The 26,847-nt window shown below is 38.0% G+C and overlaps 1 protein-coding gene across 1 annotated transcript in view; it reads left to right on the forward strand.

Annotated features, from left to right (window-relative positions):
- Positions 1-26,847, forward strand: part of stk11 (serine/threonine kinase 11) — a 79,546-nt gene that overhangs the window by 11,490 nt on the left and 41,209 nt on the right. Inside the window, exons 2-4 of the mRNA XM_048614150.1 lie at positions 21,401-21,484; positions 24,288-24,377; positions 26,466-26,598. Of these exons, the coding sequence (XP_048470107.1) occupies positions 21,401-21,484; positions 24,288-24,377; positions 26,466-26,598 (307 nt within the window). The remainder of the gene's footprint in view (positions 1-21,400; positions 21,485-24,287; positions 24,378-26,465; positions 26,599-26,847) is intronic.

The following is a 26,847-nucleotide window of genomic DNA, read 5'->3' on the forward strand; positions in this document are numbered from 1 at the left end:
TTTAGTCTGTTCAGTTTAGTCTGTTCAGTTTAGTCTGTTCAGTTTAGTCTGTTCAGTTTAGTCTGTTCAGTTTCTGATTAAAGTTATGCTTCTATAGGAAATTGGTGAATGAAGAATGGCTACCTTCTGGAGGCACAAAGGTAGTGTAAAGATTATATCTTTTTATTTTTCTGTATATTTGATAGTGATTGAAATGGGAAAATGATTGCTCTATAAACCAAGGATTGTGGAAAGGATTACTACACTTTGTTTTAAAAAGCAAGTTACCTGACACGCACACACACTGCAAGGACTGTTTACATTGTTGTTTGTTTGTTCAAGCAGTGGGGGAGGTTACTACAGACAGGTTGGAGCTGGGATGGAACAAGGGGAAATTGGAAAATTTGGTTGGTAACAAGTAGCTGATTGGTGTGTGAAATATTTATTATAGAGTCATACAGCACAGAACCAGACTAGTCCAATTTGTCAGCATTTGGCCCATATCCTGTAAACCTTTCCTATTCATGTATCCATCCAGTTGCCTTTTAAATATTGTAATTGTACCTACCTCCTCCACTTCCTCTGGCAGCTCATTCCATACATGCAGCACTCTCGGCATGAAAACATTACCCCTCAGGTCCTTTTTAAATCTTTCCTGTCTCACCTTAGACCTATACCCTCTTTTTTTTGGACTCCCCTTTCCTAGGAAGAAAACCTTAGCTATTCACCCTATCCATGCCCTTCACGATTTTATAAACCTCTCTAAGGTCACTCCTCAGCCTCTGATGCTCTAGGAAAAAAATCCCCATCCTGTTTAGTCTCTCATTATTACTCAAACCCTCCAATCGCAGCAACATCCTTATAAATCTTTTTTGCACCCTTTCAAGTTTAACAACATTCTTCTGATAGACAGGCGACCAGAATTGTACACAGTATTCTAAAAGTGGCCTCACGAATGTCATGTACAGACACAACATGATGTCCCAACTCCTATACTCAATGTTCTGACCACCAAAATAGTGGTCAATGGCACAGGCCTTCTGCCTGCCAACTACTATTTAGAGTCATAGAGTCATAGAGTCTTAGAGATGTACAGCATGGAAACAGACCCTTCGGTCCATCTCATCCATGCTGACCAGATAACCTAAATAAATCTATTCCCATTTGCTAGCATTTGGCCCATATCCCTCTAAATGCTTCCTGTTCATATACCCATCCAGATGCCTTTTAAATGTTGTAATTATACCATGATTGCCTTCAAGGTAGCTGTTGGTGTGAATGATTAGTCAGAAGCCGTCAGACCTCTGCAAAGCAAGGAGCTGTTTTTCCTCTTGTAGTTTTAAAAAAAACTTGAGCCTGAATAAAATCTGTTTATTTCTCCATATCAGTTGCTGTAATCTTAACCAGTAAGTCAGAGCTTTTAAAAGTATGAATGTGGCGTCACCTTCATGCCTCCTGCAAGCACGTGAAAGTACCTGAGGAATGAAGGTTTAGGAACAGCATGTCCTGACAAGACGTAAGGATCATCTTAGCAAACTCTGGGCAAAAACCATTCAACTGCCCTCCCAGTCGTTCCCTCCACCCAGAACACTCCCCTTTTTTTTGTCTGTACATGTATGTAGGTGGAAGTGTCTGTCTCTTTCTTCTAAGTAACACTATATGGTGCTCTTATTACTTCTGGATTATATGTTCTGGGAAAGGGGGTTGTGCATGGAAATAGGATGTAAGATATCTCATGCATAACAAGTGAAATAAGATCACTTTACTGTCCTGTTAGTGCAACACAAATTCAGAAGTATATGAATTCATCTTTTTTCATCCCATATTCATCATCAGTCACAGATCTGTTGGAGTTTAGATGTAAAATGCTTTATGACTAAGATACGAATAATGTTTTGATCCTTGAGGCAAAAGGTGTCTACTTGAATTCCTCTTAGTGACCTCACTGCCTGATTCCTTTGAGATGTAGATCTTGGTTGGAAATATCTGTATCTTTGATGTCTCTCATTAGAATTTTTTAATATTTGCCTGATGAGGATACATCTCTTACCAGTTTGATGTGACACTGTTATTGCTATTGAAGTCAACTGCTGATGGTAAAGCTAAACTTGTAATGTCATTGGATAGAGCCCCAAGCTCTTTTAAAGTTCTAGAGCCTTGAACTATAGGCTGTTGGAAAACATGATACCTAGTTTTAAATTGGAAAAGAAAGCTTGTTTTTGTTGAATAGTATGCTGGTGATTATGCCAAATGTAAGGAATGATATAAAGTTGAGTTACAACAAATTGTGCAGTTATCAATTTTGCTTCAGACTTGCTTTCAACAAAGTGTTTTTCTTAAAAGATTAAAAAATGTTTGCCAAAGTAAAAATTTTTCACACTTTGATGGACTGAAATTTTGTTGAAGATATCTAGATATTGGAAATTTACTGCACCATGGGAATTCATTTCACAGGGGAAGAGGAGCTTTTTGTGTTTTATTTTGTGCATAGCTTGTAAGTCCTTGATCAGGGTTTATAGTTTGTAAGGCTATGTTCCTCAGCCTGAGTTGAGCAGAGAAAAGGGAGTCCTAGTCTAACAGCTGCAGCGTCAGGAGTTTGTTGATTGGGGAAAGTGAATCAAAACAGTGACATCACAAGGAAGTGGTGTTGATTGATTTGTGATTTTAAAAAGAAGTCCTTTTTTTTGGAAGAAGGGATTGAGAAGCTACAGGAATAAGTGAAAGTCAGGGCCAATACAATAAAGGAATGTAAGTAAGCAAAGTAGAGTAAGGGAAGTACAATTAGTATATAGGAAGTGAGTTAACAGTATTGTTACATAAGCATGATTTTTTTTTAATTAAAAAAAACCTTGGGGCTTAGAAAAGTTATGGCAGTGGAGCTCGCAATCTTGATATGTACCTCCTGTGCTATGTGGCAAATAATGGAAACTTCCGGAAGTTGTCCCTGGTCAAAATGTGTGCAGGAAGCGTGTCCAGCTGCAGCTACTGGTGAGCTGCATTTTGGAGCTGGATCTGGAGATAAATCCACTTGGAGCATCCATGATGCTGACTAAGCCATGGATAGCATGTTCAGTGAGGTGGTCATGTTGCAGGTGCAGATTAAACAGGCAGAAAGGGCACGGTTGACCACCAGTTACAGTAGAAGGCAGATAGTTCAGGACTTGTGTGGACATCCCCTTTCTGATAGATATACCATTTTGGATATTGCTGGGGGAGATGACTGTGCAGGGGAAAGCAATGGCAGCCAATTTCATGGCACCATATGTGTGCATCCTGCACAAGAGGGGAGGAAAAAGAATGGCAGGGCTATAGTGGTAGAGAATTCAATTGCAAGGGCAGCAGACAAGCGCTTCTGCAATCGCAAAGGAGACTCCCAGATGGTATGTTGCCTCTCTGGTGCCTGGGTGAGGATGTTACTAAAAGGCTGCAGAACATTCTGAATAGGAAAGGTAAACAGACAGTGATCATGTACTTAATGGTAGCAATGATATAGGTAGGAAAAGAGATGAAATCCTGAAAGCAGAAATTAGGGATCTAGGAAGTAGATTAAAGAAAAGGACCCAAAAGTTAGTAATCTCTGGAGCACTTCTGGTGCTATGTGCAAGTGCTAATGGGAATGTGAGGTCAGTCGAGATGAATGCATGGCTGGAGACACCGTGCTGGAAGGAGTGTTCTAGATTTCTGACTTTGGCACCTATAGAACGTGCACGGGTTGCACCTGAACTGGAATGAGACCCGCATCCTTTAGCTAGTGCTGTTAGGGAGGGTTTAAACTAAATTGGCAGGGGGCAGGATCTAGAGATAATATTCAGCAGGGGAAGATGAATGGCCAGAATTAGAAATGACAGCAAGTGAGTCAGGAAGGCATAGATGTTTTTGGGCGGTCAAGGCTCAGTGCAGTTTGGCAAGGTTGGATGGTATTTATTTTAATGCGAGGAGCCTGACAAAGAAGGCAAATGAGTTGGGGGTACAAATTGAAATATTATGTCATTTGAAGTATTATGTCATTGGTGTCACTGAGACATGTTTGAGAGGGGGACAGGATTGACAGCTCCAAACTCGAGGCTACAGCATCTTCAGACGAGACAGGGGAGAGGATAAAAAAGAAGAAGGTGTTACAATTTTGATCAAGGAATCTTTACAGCAGTAAAGGGAGTTCATACTTTGGCTTCCTCAAATGAAGCCATATGGGTAGAACTTAAAAACTAAAAGGGAGCATTACATTGCTGGGAGTATACTGTATACCCGCTAATGATCTGTGAGAAATTGAAGTGTGGATATGTAGACAAATTTCAGGGAAGTATAAAAGTAAAGGGATAGTGATGGTATGGAATTTCAACTTCCCCAACATTAACTGGGATAGACTGTGAATGATTTGGTGGGAGCAGAATTCTTAAAATGCATCCAGGACAGCTTTTTAAAACAGTGTGTAGAAGACCCTATAAGAGGATGAGTGGTCCTGTACTTAAAGCTGGGCAAGGAAATGTCAGTGGGGGAGCATTTTGCAGATAGCAATTATAACTGTTAAATTCAAGATTGTTATGAAAAAGGACAAGGCTGGTCTTGAAATCAAAATTCTCACCTGGGAAAAGGCTGATTTTAACAAGATGAGATATGATTTGGCTAGAACGGACTGGGAGCAGAGGAGATACTTTTCAGGTAAATCTGTCTTGGCATAGTGGGAGACATTTTAAGAAGGGCATATGGAGAGTCAGGGTCAACATCTTTCCAGTAAAGAAAAGGGGTGGGACTGTCAAATCCTGTGAACTGTGGAGATCAAGGGATAAAAAGAGGGATCAAGAGATAAGAGGAGGGATCAAGAGATAAAAGAAGGCTTATTGGCAGATCCCAAAATTTCAAATTACAGAACTTAAAATGGAGATTGTTGCCTAAAATGGGATATTAAAGAATACTGGCACATAAAATAAGCAATAATCCTAAATTGTTTGACAGGTAAATTAAGGGTTAAAAGATAAGGAAGGAAACAGTAGGGCCTGTTAAGGACCACAGTGATAATTTGTGCATGGACCCAGAGTCTGTAGTTGTGTTTCTAAATGAATATTTTGTGTTGGTGTTTCTTAGTGAGAGAGATAATATGGGTACAGAAATCAGGAAGAAGGCCTGCATGATTTAGCATAGAGGGGAGGTTCTAAGTGGTCTGTCAGGGTTAAAAGTAGATAAATCTCCAAGCAGGATGAAATGTATCCAAGTTGTTGCGTGAGGCAAGGAAAGAGATAGTTGGAACACTTGCAAAAATTTTCAATTCCTCTCTGGCTATAGGACAGGAGCCAGAGGACTGGAGGACAAACAATGTGGTACCATTATTCAAGAAAGGAGCAAGGGATAAACCAGGAAACTACAGGCTGGTCAGCCAAATCTCCTTGATGGGAAAATTGTTTGAAGCAATTCTGAGGCACAAAATTAATATGTGATTGGAGAGCTAGGGGTTAATCAAAAGCAGTTTTTGTTGAGGGGAGGTCATGTCTGACCAACTTGATTAAATTTTTCAAAGAGGTGACCAGGTGTATACATCAGAGCAATGCTTTTCATTCAGCCTACTTTCACTCCACCAAAGCTTTTCATAGTTTCCCACATCAGAGACTTATAGCAAAAGTAACGTCCTTTGAGATCCAAGGAAATTTTGTAAACTTGATCCATAGTTGGCTTAGTGGCAGGAAGCAGAGGGTGATAGTTGTGTTTTTCTGACTAGAAGCCCATGTCCAATAAGGCACCATAGAACCCTTGCTCTTTATTGTTTATATAAATGATTTAGACTTTAATGTAGGAAGATTGATCAGTAAGTTTTTGTAGAAGATACAAAAATTTGGGGGTGGTAAATAGTGAGGAGGATAGCCTTGGACTACAAGAGGGCTGGTCAGCTGGGCTGATGCAAGTAGCAAATGGAATTCGATCTGGATAAATGTGAGGTGATGCACTTGGGCAGGACAAATGATACAAGGAAATACGTGATGAAGGGCAGGACCCTAAGAAGCACTGAGGATCAGAGGGACCTTGGTATGCATGTGTATTTGTCCTTTAAGCTCTTGGGATAGGTGGATAAAATAGTTAAAAAGGCAGATAGTATACTCTTCTTTATTAGTCGAGGCATATAGTTTAAGAGCAGGGAGGGTATGTGGAACTATTTAACATGTTGGTTAGGTCATGCTTAGAACATTGTGTGGTTTCTGGAATCCATTTTATAGAACAGATGTGATAGCACTGAGTGGGTATGGAGGAGGTTTACCAAGAAGTTCCCTGTGCTTGAAAGTTTCATTCATGAAGGGAGATTGGACAGACTGGTGTTATTTTTCTTACAGCAGAGGAAATTGAGAGGGGACATAATCAAGGGGACACGGGTCTTGAGCAAATGTCCAAAGGGCAGTGACTACCACCCAACAGATTCAGGTGACTGTGCTACCCTAGGCTAACCCCTGGTGGGTAAGCTTAATTTTTTTTGCCGATTTGAGTGGTGTAACATTTTTTCTGGGATAAAGTTTGTTTATAGTTTTGTTTTATGTACTATGTTAGTGCGTGAGTGGTAGTTGTAAACAGTACAAAGGAATTATTTAAGCAGTTTGGTTTTATTGTTCTTACTAATTTATATTTGGTAACACTGACCACGTAAGAAGAGCGAATCAATTTCCTTATTTTCAATCTCAAAGATTTATGTCCCTTTTGGCACAAGGCTATACCTGTCTCAAATTCATTTTAATAAAAATGCAATTTTGCAATGTTCGAAGTATCAGTAAGAAACTAATCGTGAGGTTTTCTTTTTTTTGAAAGAAAGAGCAATTTTATTATCAGTTAACTCTGAGAAGAAAAATAAAGGTGAGATGCCAAACATACACATACATTAGTACTAAGTTAAAAAGGAATAGTGTGCAGTCTGAAAGGAAGATGAAAGGAATAAACAGTTTAAAATGCTTAGTGTCCTTGAATTGTAAGGGTTTTAACCTGAGACCACAGTTGTTTGTTTGATGTCTTGTATCCTCAGTAGCAAATATTTTGGATCTCTTTAAGTTTTCACTGTCTGGATATCTAACTTCAGTTTGTATTGTCACCATCGGCTTTGTCCTACGAGAGACAGAGAGAAAGCTTTTTCCATTACTGCCATTTCAAGTCCATTGCCTTGCTCTGCCAAAAACTGGTTCCTGAAATACAAACTAGGTTGTGTACAGCGAACTTTTTATTAACTGGCACCTATGGGACCAGTAATGTGTCAGTTAATCAAATGTTCTGGTTGTCCAAGAGATCCACATAATCAATATAAAAACACACACTTTGTACCCCGGCATTATGCTCTATTACTCACATTATCATTGTACTTTATTAGTTAAGTGATTTATGCTGTAAATAATGTAACTTTGCCTTAAATAAAACTTACTGGCACCCTGAACTGATTACTTGTACGTTGTGGTAGATTGCATGTTTTTTGAGGAGAAATTGACTTGAAATTGAATCAATTGTTGACATTTTCTGTGGCCATTCGATCGAACAAGTATATTTACATTGAGGTGAATAAATTTAAAAACTACAATAATTGGACAGACTAATACAATAAACTTCGAGGTGTATTTTTTTGCCGGTTTATCAATGGTGCCAGTTCATAAGGTGCTGGTTAAAACAAAATTTGCTGTATTTCAAAGTCTGCATTCATTGTTTCTAAGCTTGATAATTGCAGATTATCTTTTTCATCTCCAATATGTGGAACATATCATACAGGTGTAGAACAAAATAGGATACAAGTGTTTCTTCATGCCTGACTGGATTACTTATTTTGGTGGCTTTTGATAAAAATTTTAATTTCAGTTCAGCCGATTTTTCTTTATTCTGCATTAATTTCACAAAGTTCGGCTAACCTGTGTGGTCACCTGATGATTGGTATGTGTATTTTAAGTCTTTTTTTTTTCCCTTTCTGAAGCTATTGGTTCATCAAAGTTCCCAGTATTAAAATCAGATGATGGAATTTATCGTGACAGTGGCTTTGTAAAAAAAATGCATTTAATTTTCTTTTTGTTGTTTACTAATTGGTACTTATTGCAACTTCTGATTTATTTACTTGCAGGCTGTTGGACACATGTCTCTTACCACATTTTCTTTTTGCTCTGCAGCTGTGTGATGTTTAGAAATGTTGCATCTTGAGTTGTAATGCCTCTGAAGTGACGTTTAAAGGTGCTACTCCTAGATCTGTTCAGACGTACTACTAGAGCAGGAAAGCATTGAACCTAGGCCTTGTGGCTCAAAGGTGGCAATACTGCCATGTTGCCACAAGAACACACCACAAAAACAGCAGAGATCATGTCAAACCACCAGCCTTTTGGCTAACAGCTGAATACACTGTCCAGTTGTACCACGGAGAGACAACACGTGAAATTATATGACAAGGACTTTCTAATAAATTGGAATGCAGTGTTTTGAAACCAAAATTTCAATACATGTTGGAACAAAATTTTGGAGCAGTCTATTTAGTCAGTTGTTTTCCACAGGAAGCAAAACATGCCTACAGTGGCCTTGGTGGAGACTGATTTTAGTAAGCTTGTTGTCAGTACTGAACAGAGAAGGGAGTCAGTTAGTACATTTTCCTTTATTGTTTTATGACTTCTCTTAAAATTGTTTCTGCAAAACTTGATCATGGACAAATTTTATAACGGCAGTTTTCAGACTGCAGTTACAGGGTTAACAGAAGACTTTATTGGCTGGTGGGGAATGTTTACATACTTATTATATCCCTGTCCACCTTGCTGTCAAATTTCTGTATTTTCCTAATTGTTTTCTTATTGTGAATAAGCTTTAAACGTTTTCTGGAATAATACTGCTGTTTTCTTTGATAACTGATCCTATCTTTTGAGATTAGGTCAGAGGTCATGGAGGATGTTGCTGTGGGAGAAAGTTCTCTTGTATCTTAGACACTATTGGCTGGTGTAACTTTCTCACTTTGTTTGGCTTTCTTTACTTACAATACGTTTACTGTAAATGGGTGTGAGCATCATACATTAGCTAAAATAGTACTGTTTCTATTGCACATCTTTGCATCTAGATTAATACTTGCGCAGTACTATGTGCTCAGTAATTTTAAAACAATGAGACGTTTCCTCTTTTCATGGTAACATTATTTTGCTCCATCTACTCAATCCTAACTAAAATATATTTATTGCACAGTTCATTTTTAAAACAACAATTTTCATGCTCTGAGTCATGATTAGGTTATTTCAAACAGTTGTCTCTTTCACAAATATAGGAAATTAAAGAAGTTTTTAAAATTTAATCTGAGTAAGGCAGAGTCAAGAATTATGGCTTAATATTATTAAGCTATGCAAATTGTTGAAATTTTTTTTTGTTACTGGGATTGATGCCTCTGCTAACTTGTCAGGTTGCCATTGCACACATAGTTGAACTGAGCAGATTATATTGTGCCCATTTTTGCTTCCTGCAGCTTGACTTGTTTATACAGGCACTGTGTATTCCAGTGAGATCTGACATATGCCAGTAAGTGAGTTGTTATTTTAGATGATGCGTTAAAGGAGGTTAATAAGACTGTATTACGGGTTTGTTATCATGGTTTATTGCACACTGGAATTATATTTGTTAATTTTTTAATATAAGTACTATTTAAAATTTATTTTTTAAACTATTATTGTCTTGTTTAAAGCATAAAGTTGAAAAGCTTTATTGATTTTTGTGGACTATGACTTGTCCCTACAGGTACAAATAGGACCCACGGTTTTATAGTCTTCGGATACTAGTCATGAAATAACCTTGAACAAAGGACTGTTGTAGAACTGTACATTGATGTCTGGCTGTATTAAAATAAAACGTAATTCCATTTTGTTGTATGAATTGGATGTGGAATTGTTGTCGAGCTTCAATAACTCGGTTGTACTTTCTAAGTATCATTGTTTTCATGATGTAAGAGGCATTTCTTTTGCTTGCATTCATCAGGACAAGAATAAGTGCTTTAGCAACTTGTTTCTCTTTTCAGAAATACATCATTATTCAGCTTGTGCAGCATTTTGTTTGCCAAAATGATTCATGACATTTCGTTCTGTAAAATGTTTGTAAAATACAATTGAAAATGAAATGCAGATGTTTGTTCAGGACATTCAGTTGACTGAAAAAGCCTGTTCTGTAAGATTTCAGATAGGTTTTCAAAAACAACCTAAGGTGGACATTACTTGTCCCACAAATTGTGTTTTGTACAGGGGTGGGGATGAATATAATATGGGGAGGGTGAAAAGCTCACCACCACCTTGCTCACCCCACAGTTTAGAAGATAAGCAGGTGCCAAAATTAGCAAGAGATAATAAGGTGAAGAAGGGTCTAGGCCCGAAACGTCAGCCTTCCTGCTCCTCTGATGCTGCTTGGCCTGCTGTGTTCATCCAGCTCTACACCTTGTTATCTCAGATTCTCCAGCATCTGCATCTCTGCCAAAATTAGCAGTCTGCCCACCATATGTAAATTAATTATTAATATTATGCAGTCCGTGCCATTATTGTGTCTTTACCTCTGATCCATATGGCTTAGGTTCAAGACTCACCTGCTCCAGAGGTGTGTCATAACATATCCAAACAGGTTGATTAATATATCTGCAGTTTTTGTGGGCAGTTAAGCAGGAGTAGAATTCACAACTTTTAAAAAAGTGCTTAAAACAGCCTGAAGTAATGGGGTGGTGCACTCCTCCCCCTGAAGATGGCAACACCCCTTCTTCCCTTTACACATTGTTTTGAATCCACCTCAAATCTTTGTCCCTGTCCAGCTTGCCAAACATCCCTTTTTCTCCATATTGAAGTTCATGGATTCAGCTCCAGAAACATCCAGGGTACCCATTACGGAGTGCTGCCAGGGCTGCTGAACCTACTGGTCAGTCTAATTGACCAGCAGCTCCTTGGGGCGGGACTTTTTCCCCAGTGAGGGGAGGAGTGGAAGTTCCATTAGGAGCTCGTTTAGTCTGCCCAAAGTGCTTTATGGCTGTGGGGCACGTTTCCAATTGGCTATTCAAGTGTCTGCCAACTTCCAAGCTGTCTGATTCCCACCCCGTAATTTTCCGCCTCTTTCCTAACGTGCTACTCCTTTTTAGTTAAATGCCATGTACATGCAGTTAAATACACTGTTTGATACACTAATATAGAACTGAATTGTGAATGAAAAGCGGCTCTAACTTTGTCTAATCCCACAAACGCAAAACAAGATACTCATTTCAGTTGACTAGGCCTTTCCGTTTTTGTTATAACATCAGCATTACTGGACAGTTCTTCTCAATCCCAGGCCACATGGCTACATGCCTCACATAAGTGATGTCTAACTGCACTTTAAACAATCCCAAGAGTATTTAATTTGAGAGATTTCAGACAGCTCACTAACGTTTAAACAAAGAAATTAGTTAATTTAGTAGACTCTGTGATATGTTAGGATTGCAGTTAAAATAAACGGATTAATCCACGTGCACTCAAATGTGTTCATGTTATAGCTTTATTTTTGCTACTTTAGGTCATTGTGTCAAGTGGGCTTTGTAACCTGAGTTTGTATTTTAGATGTTTTTAAAATGTTATGAATATTAAATTGCTAATAAGTTGTCATTTGTGTCCCTCACTACTTAAATTTAGTCAACGTTTTCAACAACAGAGGAGCCTCTGCACTGTGATTATTACTGAATGTGAATTAAGAAAAAGTCTGCTGCAAAGTGGTTTGGTTTCAATTAATAGGGTTCAGAAAAGATTGTTTCTGTGTCTTGGTAAAAAACTAAAGCTATGCTGATCTTGCCCTGCCTCTTTCATTGAGACAGAAGATGGAATCTTCTTCACTGAGTGCCTGTTGGAAAAGTGGGGACTGTTTTTGGGTTAGAAGCTCAATTTACTGACTGTGTGTCCTACCATTTCACTTCCCAAAGCAAATTAAATATTTCCTGTCTCTTCGTTCACTGACTAATTAGGGAAGAGAGAGATATGCACTGTATCTGTCAAAGATTAGAATTCTAGCTCAAAGAACCAAGCATAATTTGCAGTGCTGCACCAGGACGTGGATTTGGAAGCTACAGCAACCAGAGAAATGGAGAGGAGACATGAGAAGGCTGCTCCTGTAACTCTTGGAGTCATGTTCCATTTGAGGGACTATCTAAAAATCAACTCTTCTTGATGAAGTGGAAAACCTTTTGGATAAGCAATGTTTCAACAAGAAAGAGGCAACAAGCCTTTGTGAAGTATTTTGACTGTAATTACAGCCTCCAAAACAGGCAATTGTAATATCCATTTCAGGCAATCGCCACCTCACATATATGGCAAAAAAAAACTCTGGATGCTGAAAATCTGAAGCAAAAACAGAAATTGTTAGGGAAACTCAACAGGTCTGGCAGCACCTGTGGAGAGAAAGTAAGGTTAAAATTTCAAGTCCAGTGACCCTTCTTCAGAACAACCTGGCTCTAACTAAACATATTTTTAAGCCAACATAGGACTTCTCTCCTGATAGTTAAAATTCAATATTTCAATGAGCGTTTATGGCAGTATCCCTGCCTCAGAGTGCTCAGGAAGTCCAGCTGGTTGGCTGAAAAATTCATTCTATCCTGTATAGGGTCTAACATAACTTGTACAGTATTAGGTCACTGGAAGGGTGAAGTTTGTACACCACTTTTCTTAGCGGTTAGCTTGGCAAATTTTAGTGATACTGAAAATGAGAAACAAATTTGCAAAGTTGCTAAAGTTCCTTCCAGTAAATCTTTACCTCAAATCGTAGTCAGCAGCTGGAAGCAAACTTTAATGGCATTCTAACAAGACTTGGCTATCATGTAGGCCTACGGCCATGCTCATCTGAAAACGCACAATCTCGGTAGCTAAGTGGATTCGGGCCTGGTTAGTGTTTGGTTGGCAGACCGCCTGGGAATACCAGGTATGGTAGGCTTGGGGTGACATGGTGGCTCAGTGGTTAGCACTGCTGCCTCACAGCGCCAGGGATCTGGGTTGAATTCGGCCCTCGGGCGACTGTCTGTGTGGAGTTTGCACATTCTCCCCGTGTCTGCGTGGGTTTCCTCTGCGTGCCCCAGTTTCCTCCCACAGTCCAAAGATGTGCAGGGTAGGTGGATTGGCTATGCTAAATTACCCATAGTCTTCAGGGATGTGTAGGTTAGGTGGGTTCTAGGGGAATGGGTCTGGGTGGGATGCTCTGAGGGTCGGTGTGGACTTGTTGGGCCGAAGGGCCTGTTTCCATACTGGAGGGATTCTGTGATCTATGATCTTGAAATGGAGGATCTTTCTTAATTTATGAATGGTTAAGTTCACCACGAATGACCAAAAACATGAAACAAAAATTCTCAATTACAGTTTTATTCTAAACACTTCTCAGCTTTATCATTTGGTTCTGTTTATTGATATACCTGATTTGTTATCATACTTAATTATCACAGAGCTCCAGGCTTCTAAAATGCAGTATTTTATAAATTTCTTGCAGTCTTCTGCATTATGCCTAGCTTCTTTTCTGTTCAATCCCAAGGTCAAAGGACGTGTGACCAAATGTTGACTTCACTGGCTTTTAATAACATACCAAAGCCACTTTAAGAAGCCGTTCCTGCATGAGTAAAAGGTTTTCTTACTGAAGATCACAAGCATTGCTTAATCCAGTCAGATAAAGAGATTCATTTTTTATACTCCTCTGATTCACACAATTTCAATACAGTTTCAATTTTCTTAACTTGGCTCCAAATAGAAAACAGAAAGAAAACATTTGCTTGATTATTTAGCTCCTGTCTAAATCTTTGAATCCACTATTCCACCAGTGTAATAAATGAAAAGTTCTGCTGGCCTAGAATCATTTTCAAAAGGAACGTGCCCAATGAAGAAGTGATCTATTCTTAAATATTTAGACAAATGGGCATCACTTCAAATGAGTATGTTCTTGTGATGAACATTGACAACAGAATACAGGCAAGACATTATACTTTATAAAATATGCATTGAATATAAATTCTTGAAATAAAAGTTAAATTTTAATTGCACAACTTCACAGAATTGCTAGCCTCCCATGTTTGAGCCTCTTTACACTTGTGCTCATCTAAATCTTTGCTGCTGATATCCTAGTGCACACCAAATTCTATTCGGTGATAACTCTTGTTCTTGCTGATCAACATTGTCTTATGGTTAAATAATGTCTCAAATTTTAAAATTCTTGTCCTTTATTTTCAAATCTCAATGTTGCCTTGTCTCTTTCTATCTCTGCAATTTTTTCTAACTCCAATATGTCTCCCTTCCTCCAACTTTAATCTTTGTACCATTGGTGAAGGTGTCTTTATCTGCTGAGTTTCTAAGTTCTGGAATTCCTTCTAGCTCTGTGCCTTGCTTTGCTCATTTAAGTTGCTCCTTAATACCTGCTTCTTAGTCCAAGCTTTTGGTCATCATCGCTAATATGATGCTGAATCAGATAAGGAAATATTTTGTTTTGTAATGCCCCTGCGAAGTGCCTTGGGGGAATTGAATGTTAAAGGTGCTATTTAATTTGTTATATTCCATTTGTATATTTAACACTAGAAGTCTTCATCTATAATGGTATACTCCCCCTGCTGTCACTTAGTTGCTTTCTTCATTTTTATTATCTACATGCTGCCATTCAGTCACATTATTGTTATGGTTATGTCTGGAGGTGTATGATATACCTTTTAAGGGACATACTTTAGATTTCATCACTGTATCATGGCATGCTGACCCAATGGTGCAAAGGTTTCAGACTCCAACTTACTGAGTCCTTTTGCAGCCTGACACCCTGAGGAAAGCATGCTACAGTACATTTAAATTGCTCGAGACATGCAAGTGCCTGTTTTTAGTGTAATATGTGCATACCAGGAACTGTAATAAAACTTCATTGAATTATTCAATACTACATGACTTGGGTCTTAATTGTTACAGGAGCAAACATAAAAGTATCAAATCATGATAGTTGAGGATCATCAGCATTCACCTCACGGTCCCAGCACTGTGGTAGCATCAGAAACTGCTTGTAATAGAATCCTCATGGAAGTTTAGACAGCTTTGGATGTAAACTATTCAGACATCTCCAATTTAAATACCGGGAGGCTTCTACTTGAAATTCAAGACCTATCAAGCCAGAAGCACTTTATCTCTTCTACAAATGTAGATCGACATTTTGTCTGCTTCCCAACATAAAAGCCAAGGTACAGCACTTAAAAGATTTCTTGACAATTTAAAAGGAAAATCGGCAGTCAAAAGGCTTCCTGCAAACTTAAAACTAACATTGACAGTCACCCAATACTGTTTGTTTAACAACTGAGCCCTCTTGTTCCAAAAAATGTTTTAAGTACTCAAGTGATTTTTTTAACCATTTTGTGATAATGATACACAAGGACTGTCAATATTCAACTTCCATCTAACATTAATATTGAGACCTTCATAGACTAAAATGAATTTTACAAAGGTCAAATACTGACCAGTGATGGCTACTGTGATCACTTGACCAGGTTGAGCTAAGCTTATGAAACATAAACAAAGATCAGTTACAGCTAACATTTTCAGAAAAGGCAATGACACTCCGATCTCTGTCTCCTTGTTAATTCACATCTTTCTAGATATTGCAGTTGGGATGAAAGTTGGCTGCAAATCATCAAGCTTGGTGTTGTTGGGTGGGGAGAACAGAGAACAACAATGGAACTCGACTCTGGAATAAAATAAACCAAAGAAATGCGGATGCTGGAAATCTGAAACAGTAACAGAAATTGCTGGAGAAACTCAGCAGATCCGGCAGCATCTGTGGAGAGAAAGTGGAGTTAAATGTTTCAAATCTATTTTATCAAGTTAGTCTTACGAAGATTTAATGTACGTGTTAAGTGCTGAAATTCCAAGTTTAGAGACTTTATTGCTACTTTAATGATATCCACTGATCAGAAATTCATAGTTTTTGCATCCTATGTATGAGCATTGATTTTGTACATCTGAGTGTGGGTTACTTTTAAGAAAAGTCAGTTCATCGTGTATTTTTGTGACTGTATTCGACTAAGCTGAAGTAGTCTGACAAGGTCCCACACTTTAGGCTACTTGATAAGTTAACAGCCCATGGTGTTGGAGCTAATATATTAGTTGATAGAGGATTGGTGAATAAATAGAGTTGGCGTGGGGGTAAGGTGTGTTTTTCAGGATGACAACCTGTAACTAGTGGTGTGCTACAAGGATCCATGCTGGGGCCACAGTTCTTTACAATTTATATTAATGGCTTCGATGAGGGAGATGAATGTTGTGCAGCCAAGGTTGTAGATGACACAAAAATAGGTGGGAAGATAAATATTGAGGATGACAGAGAATTTACAAAGGGAAATGGACAGGTTGAACAAGTGGGCAAAAACTTGGCAGATGGAATACAATGTAGGAAAATATGCGGTTTTCTAATTTGGCAGGAAGAGTAGAGGAGCTTAATATTATTTAAATGGAGAAAAACTGTAGAAAGCTATAGGATGTAGAAATTTGAGATTCCTTGTCCATGAATCTCAAAAAGCTGGCATCCATGTTCAGTATGTAATAGGGAAGACAAATGGAATGTTGGCCTTTATTTCAAAGAGAATGTAGTATGAAAGTAGGAAGGTTTTTCTAAAACTATACAAGGCACTAGTGATAACGCAGCTGGAATACTGTGAACATTTTTGGGCCCCTTATCTAAAGAAAAATATACTGGCATTAGAAGAGGTCCAGACAATGTTTGCTAGGCTAATACCAGGTATGGAGGGACAGTCTTACGTGGAGAGATTTAGTAGGTTGAGCCTGTACCTGTTGGAATTTAGAAGAACGAGAGTTGACTTTATTGAAATCTGCAAGAGTCTTGGGGGACTTGACAGGGAAGATACAGAAAGGTTGTTTCCCTCTTGTATGCGAGTCCAAGACCAGAGAGCATGATCTCAGAATAAGGGGTCACACGTTTATGACAGGGACGAGGAGGAATTTCTTCTGGGGGTAGCGAATCTGAATTCTTTACTACAGAGGGCTATCAAAGCTGAGTCAATAAACATACTCAAGCCTGAGAGAGACAAATTTTAATTAGTAAGGGAATCAAGAATTATGCTGAAAAGGCAGGAAAATTGAAATTGAGAATGATCAGATCAGCCATGATCTCATTGAATAGTGGAGCTGACTCAGTGGGCTCAATGGTCTACTTCAGCTCCTATGTCTTATGTTCTAATCTCATTATTAAGCCACAAAATGCTTTTAAACTGTGGTCAAAAGTCCATAGTGATTTGTAGATCTCAGCTGGGCTGAAATTGGGTTTGAGTATGGGTTGGCTAATGGAGAGGACGAAGGAAATTTTCAGAAAGATTTAACTTTGAATTCTCTTCTGTATCTCTCAGTTAATCAACTGTTTTGGGCAAGAAAAGTAAATTGAGTTCTTGGAATTGATAATGAGGATGCTTAAGGAAGGTGTTGAATAATACTTGTTTGACTTCCTGAAGTCTGTATATGTCCTACCAAGAATCCATGATTATTATTTAACTCCTGTATTTGCACTGGTGTTTTATAATAATTGCCTGTTAATAACTGTGCAAGAATTACTTACGGTGACTGGAATTATAAACTAAAGTTTCATTTGGGTATTTATCCCTTAATTCTACAGGCCATTGTATATTGTTGTGAAGTTAGTAGAGCACTTGTGAATTAGAAGGCAGGACTGTTAGAATTTGTTTGCAAAAGTGATAGGGGGAAGAGTGTATCATCTTTTTAAGAGCTGATGGGCTTTTCTAAGCTTGGAGATTTAAAAAAAAGTCTGTAAGCAGCTGCAGATGCACAGACAGTGCTGAAATTGAAACATATTTATCAATGGGCTGTGTTGTTGGCAACCTAGGCTTGTTTTGATCTTAAAGCAACCAACTTGAGTATCAGTCAATTGTAAGAAAATTGACAGGTTATCAAGGGTATATAAGAAGAGGGTTTTTGAAAATCAGTGTAAGAGCGAACTGCCATCAGAAGAGTAAAACTCTAGCTCTCAGAGAAATCTTTAAGCTCTTTGATTAAGCACCATCTAAAAGGTATCATGGTACTCTTAGCTAATATTTCTGACACAAAGATTCAACAAAGAAAGAATTCCTGACTGGAGAATAGCGGAAAAGGCACGGAACATTCCAGAAGACGTATCCTGACTGTAGTTTTGAGAGTATAGGTTTTAATTTAACTTTTCTTATTACTTTGGTTTATATAAGTGGGATTTGTATTTATTGGAACAGCATGCCATTAGAATTTTGTTCTGTTTGGGAATAGTTAGTTGTTAAGGGGGAATTGTTTAGTTTGTTAGCAGGTCTGTTAATTTGCTCACTATTTAGAGTTCAATAAATAAATTGTTACTCCTGGCTTATAAAGTGAGTATCAGGGATTTCTTTCATTTAACTTCCTTTATTATAGATTGGGAGGTGAAAGGCAGAACCATTTTATCCATTTTCTATAGCAGGTTATGAGGTGAGGCGAGCTTCTCTGGGTGTTTAGGTTTTAATTATCAGAGGGGTTCGACCTCATCGCCCTAACAATCTATATGTGTGTATATATCATAATATATCAATTGTTTCTAGCAATGCTTCTGTTGTAAAATTCAGTAGTTTTATAAACTCTTATCATAAGACAACCTTTTGCTGCTCTCTTGTGGTCCATAAAAGGAACTGTCAGTATATTCATTTGCAGATTTACTTCTATATACTTTTCAAGTGTGTGATTTGAATATGATTTTCACGATATTTCAGAAAGAAAAATTGTATAACATTTTGGGAGCAAAATTTGAAAAGAGGACCATAAACCATCTGTTTTCTGCTTAAATCCTAATTAATAATGTAATTACATAGATACTTACAGCTTCAGTAATGTGCAGCAAACTTAAAATTCCAAATATTCATAGCGCTGTTTGGAAAGGAAAAAAGATGTCTTAATTTTAATTTACAATATTTTGTTAGTCAGATTGGTTGCTCCAGGAAGTGTGTGTATTGAAACCCAAATATTGGAACATGGAGCTTAAATGGATTTGTCATAGTTCAATTGAGAATCTAACTCTAAAATGGAGCACTAAGCACTGAATACTGTTGACCTAACTGTAGACATGAATAGAAAAAATATTTGGTAAGCCACCATTTGTAGTTTGCTACCAAGTCCTACAAGTTTACAAATTTACAGTTCAGTGCTCTGAGCTATACTTTTGTGCAACAAGTGATTGTGTACTTCAGATACTTTAATTTACTATTTTATAGGGCATAAACTGGAATGCTTTTAGAGATAAGTGTAATTGAATCAAAGACAACAAGGTGCAGGGCTGGATGAACACAGCAGGCCAAGCAGCAGCATAGGAGCAGAGAGGCTGACGTTTCGGGCCTAGACCTCTGTAATTGAATCAAGTTGATTTCAATAGTGACACAGTCTCCTGTGTCAGAAACAAAAGCAGAAGTCACTGGAAAAGCTCGGCAGGTCTGGCAGCATCCGTGAAGAAAAAAATCAGAGTTAACAATTTGGGTCCGCTGACCCTTCCTCAGAACTGACGGTAGCTGGGAAAATGTCAGTTTATATGGTATTATATTCCTGTGTCAGAAGGCCTGGGATTCAGGTAATATCATAGTGTGGAGTACAAGGTTGAAGCTGATGGTTCAACATGGAGAGAACACTGCGTTTTTGAATATGACACCTTTCAGATTTCATTATCTGTAAAACAGCTTCCGGTCTTGTCTAGTGCTAATCTTTCAACCAGCAGCCACAAAGCAGATTAACTAATTGTTGGATCTGTCTTGCTGCTGGCATAAAGTTTGTATGAACAAAATTAGTAACGCATTTGACTTCTTCACCAGACCTACAGACGGGAAGAGAGATGGTGAGATGACTTTTTTCTCCTTGCTTCTGACCTGTCAGCTGTTTGTAACTGGATGTATTTTAGAGGGAGTGTTTTGAATGTTACAACTTCCTGTGATAGCAGAAAGCCTGTTTCATGCTTACATTTAACTCTGAAGAAAAAAGCAATGCTTATTGGTGCATAGGTCCAAAAAGTAATGAAATGAAACACCCTCACCCCATCATGCACACGTGCTCATGTGCGTATTTTATACATACATATGTATATACATACATACACAATTTTAAATGAAATTTAAAAATTTTAGTCCATTAAAATGGATGCATTGCATGTCTGGATGGTTTGCTCTCAACGTTGTTTGGATGAATGGAAGTTGGAGGCCTCTGGGTGTCCATATGAGCCTGTGGCTGAATTTCTGTATCTGTAAATCTTTGCAGGCAAAAAAAAACTTGGACCCTCTTGTGCTGCTTGTATTACCTGGTTATTGGCAGGGCTTTGTTCTGACTGGAGGAATAGTTGGTTTCTCTTGGTCTGTTATTTTCAGGAGTGCCTGTTTTCCCTGCAATTCTTGGGATAATGAGAAAAGTTATTTGTAGTTAGTTTTGTCACATGATCAATGCTTTTAGTGTCTAGCCAGAATGATTTAAAGTTGGAAGCCATTACTTTACAATGGAGAATGAATGGTTGTCATTCACACCTATTTTTATGATTTGACAGGTTTCTCAGTTGCTGTTTTGCTGTTAAATTTTGAGTTCAGAGCCAATAAATTTTGGAGTCTGAGTTTTGAGTATCATAGAATCACAGAAGTGTTATGGCACAGAAGGAGGCCATTCGACCCATCATGCCAGCATCATCTTGTTAAATGAGCATCATTACCTAGTGTCAATCACTTGCTTTTTCTCCATACCCTTGCACATTACTTCTGTCCGAATAACCATCTAATGCCTCCTCACATCTCTCAGAAGACAAGCTATTAATTCAAGTTTTTGTTTAATTGATTACCAACTTTGCCCAGCTTGGGATTCTAGCCTGTATCTCCAGAGCACTGGCCTGAAGCTCTGAATTACTACCTAATGACATTGTCATGATGCAACCATCTCTGCCATGATTAATAGAAAACAGATTCCAGAGATTAGTTTTTGTCTTCATATGACCATTCAAGGGCTACCTCGCCCATGATCAATCAATTACAAACTTTTTGGAGACTTGAGATAATGTATTCAAAAGTTGTAGTTACTGACCCTCAGCAACCATCTTAGCAACCCTTTGACGTAAATTTGTAAAAGAGATGGCAGTTTCAGAAACTGCTATAGTGAATACAGTCTGTGCTTCATGTTATGAATATGATACAATTTCACTGGCATGACACAGTGAGCACACAGCTAGAAAACATGAGATACTGCAGAAGTACTTTTTTTCTCTTGTATTGAAAATGTTGTATAATGGTGATAATAAGAACCTCTTTATTTGGGGGATAAAACACGAACTTTTATTTGTTGTGTTCTTACAAATTTCTTGCCATTTTCTAATTTGTTTGACTGGTTTTGTCTTATGATATTGATATCATCACACTGAAATAGGAAGACCATACTCAAGTCCTTTGTCATTTCAACTTTCTATCTTTTGTTTTCAGGGAAATCCAGTTGCTCAGGAGACTACGACACAAAAATGTAATCCAGTTGGTAGATGTGCTATATAATGAAGAAAAGCAAAAAATATATCCTTTTTTTGTGACTTGTGAAATATTCCATACTAAGTTCTGCAAGAGAGAGTTGCATTATCAGTAGGTTTTTTGAAGTTCTTTTAGATATGTGAGTAGGGAAAATTGGATTAGCTATCTTTATTTTGGAATTTTCCAAGTAATAGGCATGGCTTGTCCATTGTGTAACTAGTTGTAGTTTATGCTGCCTCTGGGTTGAGGTACAATGATTTCTTTTTAAACGAGCAACATATATGTCCTGCATAATTTTCTAATTAATATGTTCACCAGTAATTCAGTTTTTGCTTTGTCTATTTATTCTGCAGTAAGTGTTGAAGTTTAACTCAGTTGTAAGTTGGGAAACTGAAAAACGATAGTAGGTATAAACCCCCACTGCACAGTTTGTAAGAAATCCATCATGGATAACTTATGGTCTAAGGTAATTTCGTTGTTGAATAAAATGGTACTTGTTCAGGTTATAACAATATATATTTCCCAATGGAGACAGAGTCAATTGTTGCATTAAAAGGGGAATTGAATAATTATCTGAGTATGAAAACAATTGCAGGGCAATGGGGCACAGGTATCGCATTGGAACTAGCGTGAGTTCTTTTTACTGAGAGTTTGAATGGATACTACACGCTGAATAGGTTCTTTCTGTGCTGTAAACATTCTATGATTCTAAGAATGACTCTTTCAAAATAACTAATTATCTGATTTAATATTATGCCAAATCAGCTCCATGAATAATATCTGCGTCACTCGGAGATAGTAAGAACCGCTGAAGGGGAAGGTCTCAATGCGGACTTTACCAGTTTCAAAATCTCCCCAACCCCGGCCTCATCCCATCTCTCTCATCCCCACGTCCTTGAACTGACACAGCCTGTCCAACTTCTCTCCCACCTATCCGGTCCTCCCACCCCACCGACCAATCCCCACCACTGCCTACCAGCACTCACCTATCACCATCCCACCTACCCTTCCCAGCCCCACCCATCCTCTATTTATTTTGGAGCTCCCTTCTCCCTCCCCCATTTCTGAAGAAGGGTCCCAACCCGAACCATCAACTTTCCTGTTCCTTTGATGCTGCCTGGCCTGCTCTGCTTCTCCAGCTCCACACTGTGTTATCTCTTACTCCAAACACTGTGTAGTGAGAAGAAAATGTATTGTCAACTATAGAGAGATGCCTTGGCACACACCTGAACAAATTAGCCAGCTCTGATCTTACTAGTGATTGACTATTTACTACTCTAAGTAATAAATACATTCTTTACATTTTGTTTTCTTTCATACAAAAAGTTCTTTCAGACCAATAACATTTAAAATATTTCTAACAAGGAGACCAATCATTTTAAAAAAAATTCTGTGACGTGGTTCTCTTGTTCACATATTGGATGTGACACAATGAATAGTACTGACTTAACGTGGTTGGAATAGATTTAGGCATCAATTCTAGTGAGCAAAGTTATCAATTGAGGCGAGGGAAAGAAAATGCAAGCAAGTTTATGCATCACTGAGCATATACAATGCATAAATGTACATTCATCTGTTGATCTCATAGAATTTAAGAAGGAAGTTTTGTTACCTTTACTGCTTATATGTAAAGTAGTATAGCCAATTAAACGTGTGACTGGATCTCTGGTTTTAGATATAAATGAAAATTGTATCTAAACAGAAAATGATCTCCTAGCTTAATAATGCAATTGCTCCTGTTTTCAGTACTCTGTTTTATAAGACCATAAGATAGGAGCAAAGTTAGGCCATTCAGCTCATCAGGTTTGCTTCACCACTTAATCATGTATTCTCAACCCCATTCTCCTGCCTTCTCCCCTAAACCCTTGAACCCCTTACTAATCCCAAACCTATCTATCTCTGCCTTAAATACACTCAGTGGCATGACTTCCATAGCCTTCTGTGGCAATGAGTTCCACAGCATCCTCTTGCTAAAGAAATTCCTCGTCACCTCAGTTCCATAGGGTTCTGTCTTCACTTTGAGGTTGTGCCTTTGGTCCCATTCTCACCTGCTAGTGGAAACATCTTCTCCATGTCCATTCTATCCAGGGCTGTCAGTAGTTTGTAAGTTTCAATCCGCCTCATCCTGCTAAACTTCGAGTACAGACTCAGAATCTTCAACTGCTCCTCATATGACAAGCCCTTCATCCCTGGTATCATTCTTCTTTTTCGACCCCGTCCAATCTCAGCACTTAGCTATGAGACCCAAAACTGCTTAGTGTTCCAAATGCGGTCTGTCTGGAGTTTTACATAACATCAGCAGTACATTTCTGCTCTTGTACTCTAGTTCTATTGAAGATACTTTAATATTTGAAGATCTGAGATTATTTCCATTCAGCACTCTTCAGGAATTAAATAACTTTTTTTTAAGGATAGAATTTGTAAGCATTAATAAAATGGCCTTCAGTTTAATTTGAAGCTTCAATTTATACATTACTAAAATGCCTTTTACAGCTGATATTTATTTCAATGAATGTAATCTTAACCATTGATGAAATGTTTTAAGCCAGTTTTCTAAAGTAGGTGCAAGTATTTGTTATTACTCCACACCTTCAAAGGAACAAGACAGATGTGGTGTGACTTCAAAATGGAAAGTATTGAACTTTTAAAAAGTCATTTTTAAAGCACATGATTCTAAAAATTATTTCAGAAAGCTGCTTTTGTTGAGTAAGGAAACCAGCAGCTAATTACTTGGCTCCAGATGGTAGTTTAATGCAATACCTATGTGTTTATCTTTGTTCAATACTGTTATGTTCAAGAGGGTATTTGGTAATAAATTGACATATAGCATTTCCTTGACATTACTAACGTATATGGTAATGGAGTATTGCGTGTGTGGAATGCAAGAAATGTTGGACAGTGTCACAGACAAGAAATTCCCAGTATTTCAAGCTCATGGGTAAGGAACTTACTTTCATTACCATATGGTAGGAAAGGCTTTTCTATGTTTAACTAAGTCAGTTTTACATACCCTCTGTATCTCCGGCTCAACCACTTTTAACTTTTTCTCATTTCCATACCCCATGAATCACTTCTCCTTTGTGTCCCAGAAAACATTGGTTACCAGAAAAACCTGAATTCTAATATTAGGGTGGGGATTGTGGGGATATTGATGGGGGTGGTTGGTGGGGAGATGAGGTCAATGTTGCCATAAGAAGGGCTTTTTCAGTCCCTTTAAATGCCTTGCTGTGATTAGGTAGAAAGGAGTCGAATGTCTCCCTGCATTGACCTTGCCTTGTTGGAACATTAGTTTTTTTTGTTAAAAAGGATATTTGTTAATTCAGTGAGGACTTAATTGTTTACATTTGTGATCATATAAATGTCAGAAGAGAGGTTTTCATGTCTTTGTGACAGTGTGTAAACACTTCTTGATTTAAAACATAACTGTTAAAATGTAACCTGTCCCATAATTTTAATATATTGTTGTCCTAACTGCATGCTGTTTCCTCTTCACGCCTGTTTTATAACCTTTCTTAGTTGAGGTTTTCTGATGCCAAAAGGGCAACGGGCTACCTGGATGTTTGTGTTTGATTGGCAATATAATGTAGAGCATTCAAAAGAGCAGCATAACATCTGAATTTGTTTGGTATTGTCACTGTATTCTTCAACCTGTAGCAATGTATCTACCTTCAATTTTGCTTCCATCAATGAGGAGTAAAGTCGAATTGGGGATTGAGCCTGGCTTGGCATATGACCATGTGTAGAATTAAAAATTTATATCTGTTAACCCCTAAAGCATTTGAGTCCAGTCTGCTATTACTCTCACCCTTTGACCTTTGCAGATGCTGGGAGGAAACCAAATTCTCTTTAGCATTATATGGATATAAAGTAATATGGAAAAACGTATTTGAAGACCATAAAATATAGGAGCAGAACTAAGCCGTTTAGTCCACTGAGTCTGCTCTACCATTCAGTCATAGCTGTTTCTCAACCCTATTCCCTGCCTCCTTTGCCTAACTCTTGATCCCCTACTAATCAAGAACTGTCTTAAATGCTGTCAATACCTTGGCCTCCACAGTCCTTTGTAATGAGTTCCAGAAATTAACCACTCTGGCTGGAGAAATTCCTCCTTACCTTAGTTCTAAAGGATCAGTCCTTCTGAGGCTGTGCCCTCGGGTCCTAGTCTCTTGTAGTGGAAACGTCTTCCCCACTCTATCCAGGCCTCTCCGTATTCTGTAAGTTTCAGTGAGATTTCCCCCCATCATACCTCTAAACTACATCGAGCACAGACCCAGACTCTTCAACTGTTCCTCATATGGCAAACCTTTCATCTCCAGGATTATTCTTGCAAGCCTCCCATGGACCCTCTCCAATGCTAGCACATCCTTCCTTAGATAAAGGGCCCAGATCTGCTCACAAAATTCCTAACCAGACCTTATACAGCTTCAGCAGTACGTCCCTGCTGTTGTATTCTAGCCCTCTCACAATGAATGCTAACATTATGTTTGCCCTCCTAATTGCTAACTGAATCTGCATGTTAATGTAGAGAATCCTGAATCAGGACTCCTTTTGAGCTTCAAATTTTTGAAGCCTTTCCCAGTTTAGAAAATAGTCTATGCATCTATTCTTCTGACCAAGATACATAACCTCTCACTTCCCCAGATTGTATTCCATCTGTCTGATAAATATTAGAGAATGTAATAGTTGCTGGTTCAATTTTTAAGTTTAATTTTTTAAGGAATTTTGCTTATGTCAGTGTGATGGTGTAGCAAATTAAGGGCTTGAACAGTAGTCAGTGCTGAGATTGAAACTGAATAGGGTAATTTATTGGGCACTTATATCAGTGATCATAATGATATGCATGCACTTGTCTATTATGAGTAAAGAATTCATTTCAGTACAGTTTTACGTTTGTAACTGTTGATGTATCCTTCATATTTTAATGCTGTGAAGGTTGGACTATATTTCTTAATATTTTGCATTGATTTAATTAGATTTGTCTTACTCAATATGTTTTTGTATGTTTCTTTCTCAATAATTTGGGCAGGTACTTCTGCCAATTGATTGATGGTCTAGAATATTTGCACAGTCAAGGAATAGTCCACAAAGATATTAAACCAGGCAACCTACTGCTAACAACGGATGGCACTTTGAAAATCTCGGACCTAGGAGTAGCTGAAGTATGTATCCTGGTTTTTAGTCTGCCATATAAGATGCATATTTTTCATTTAACATTGCCTGTTGTAATATCTATCATTACTATCATGTTTTTGCAAAGAATTCATTTCATGTTCCATTTCTTAATTAATGCATAAGTATAATCTAGAATTTTCAGTGTTTTGCTGGTTCCTGAATAGCACTGTAGAGAATTTTTATTTTTAGCGTAATTTTGTACGTAGAAAGGAAAGTTGGAAAACATTTTTCTGATT

The sequence above is a fragment of the Rhincodon typus genome, chromosome 29 (assembly GCF_021869965.1).
Source record: "Rhincodon typus isolate 14 chromosome 29, sRhiTyp1.1, whole genome shotgun sequence".
In the NCBI taxonomy this organism is placed as follows: domain Eukaryota; kingdom Metazoa; phylum Chordata; class Chondrichthyes; order Orectolobiformes; family Rhincodontidae; genus Rhincodon; species Rhincodon typus.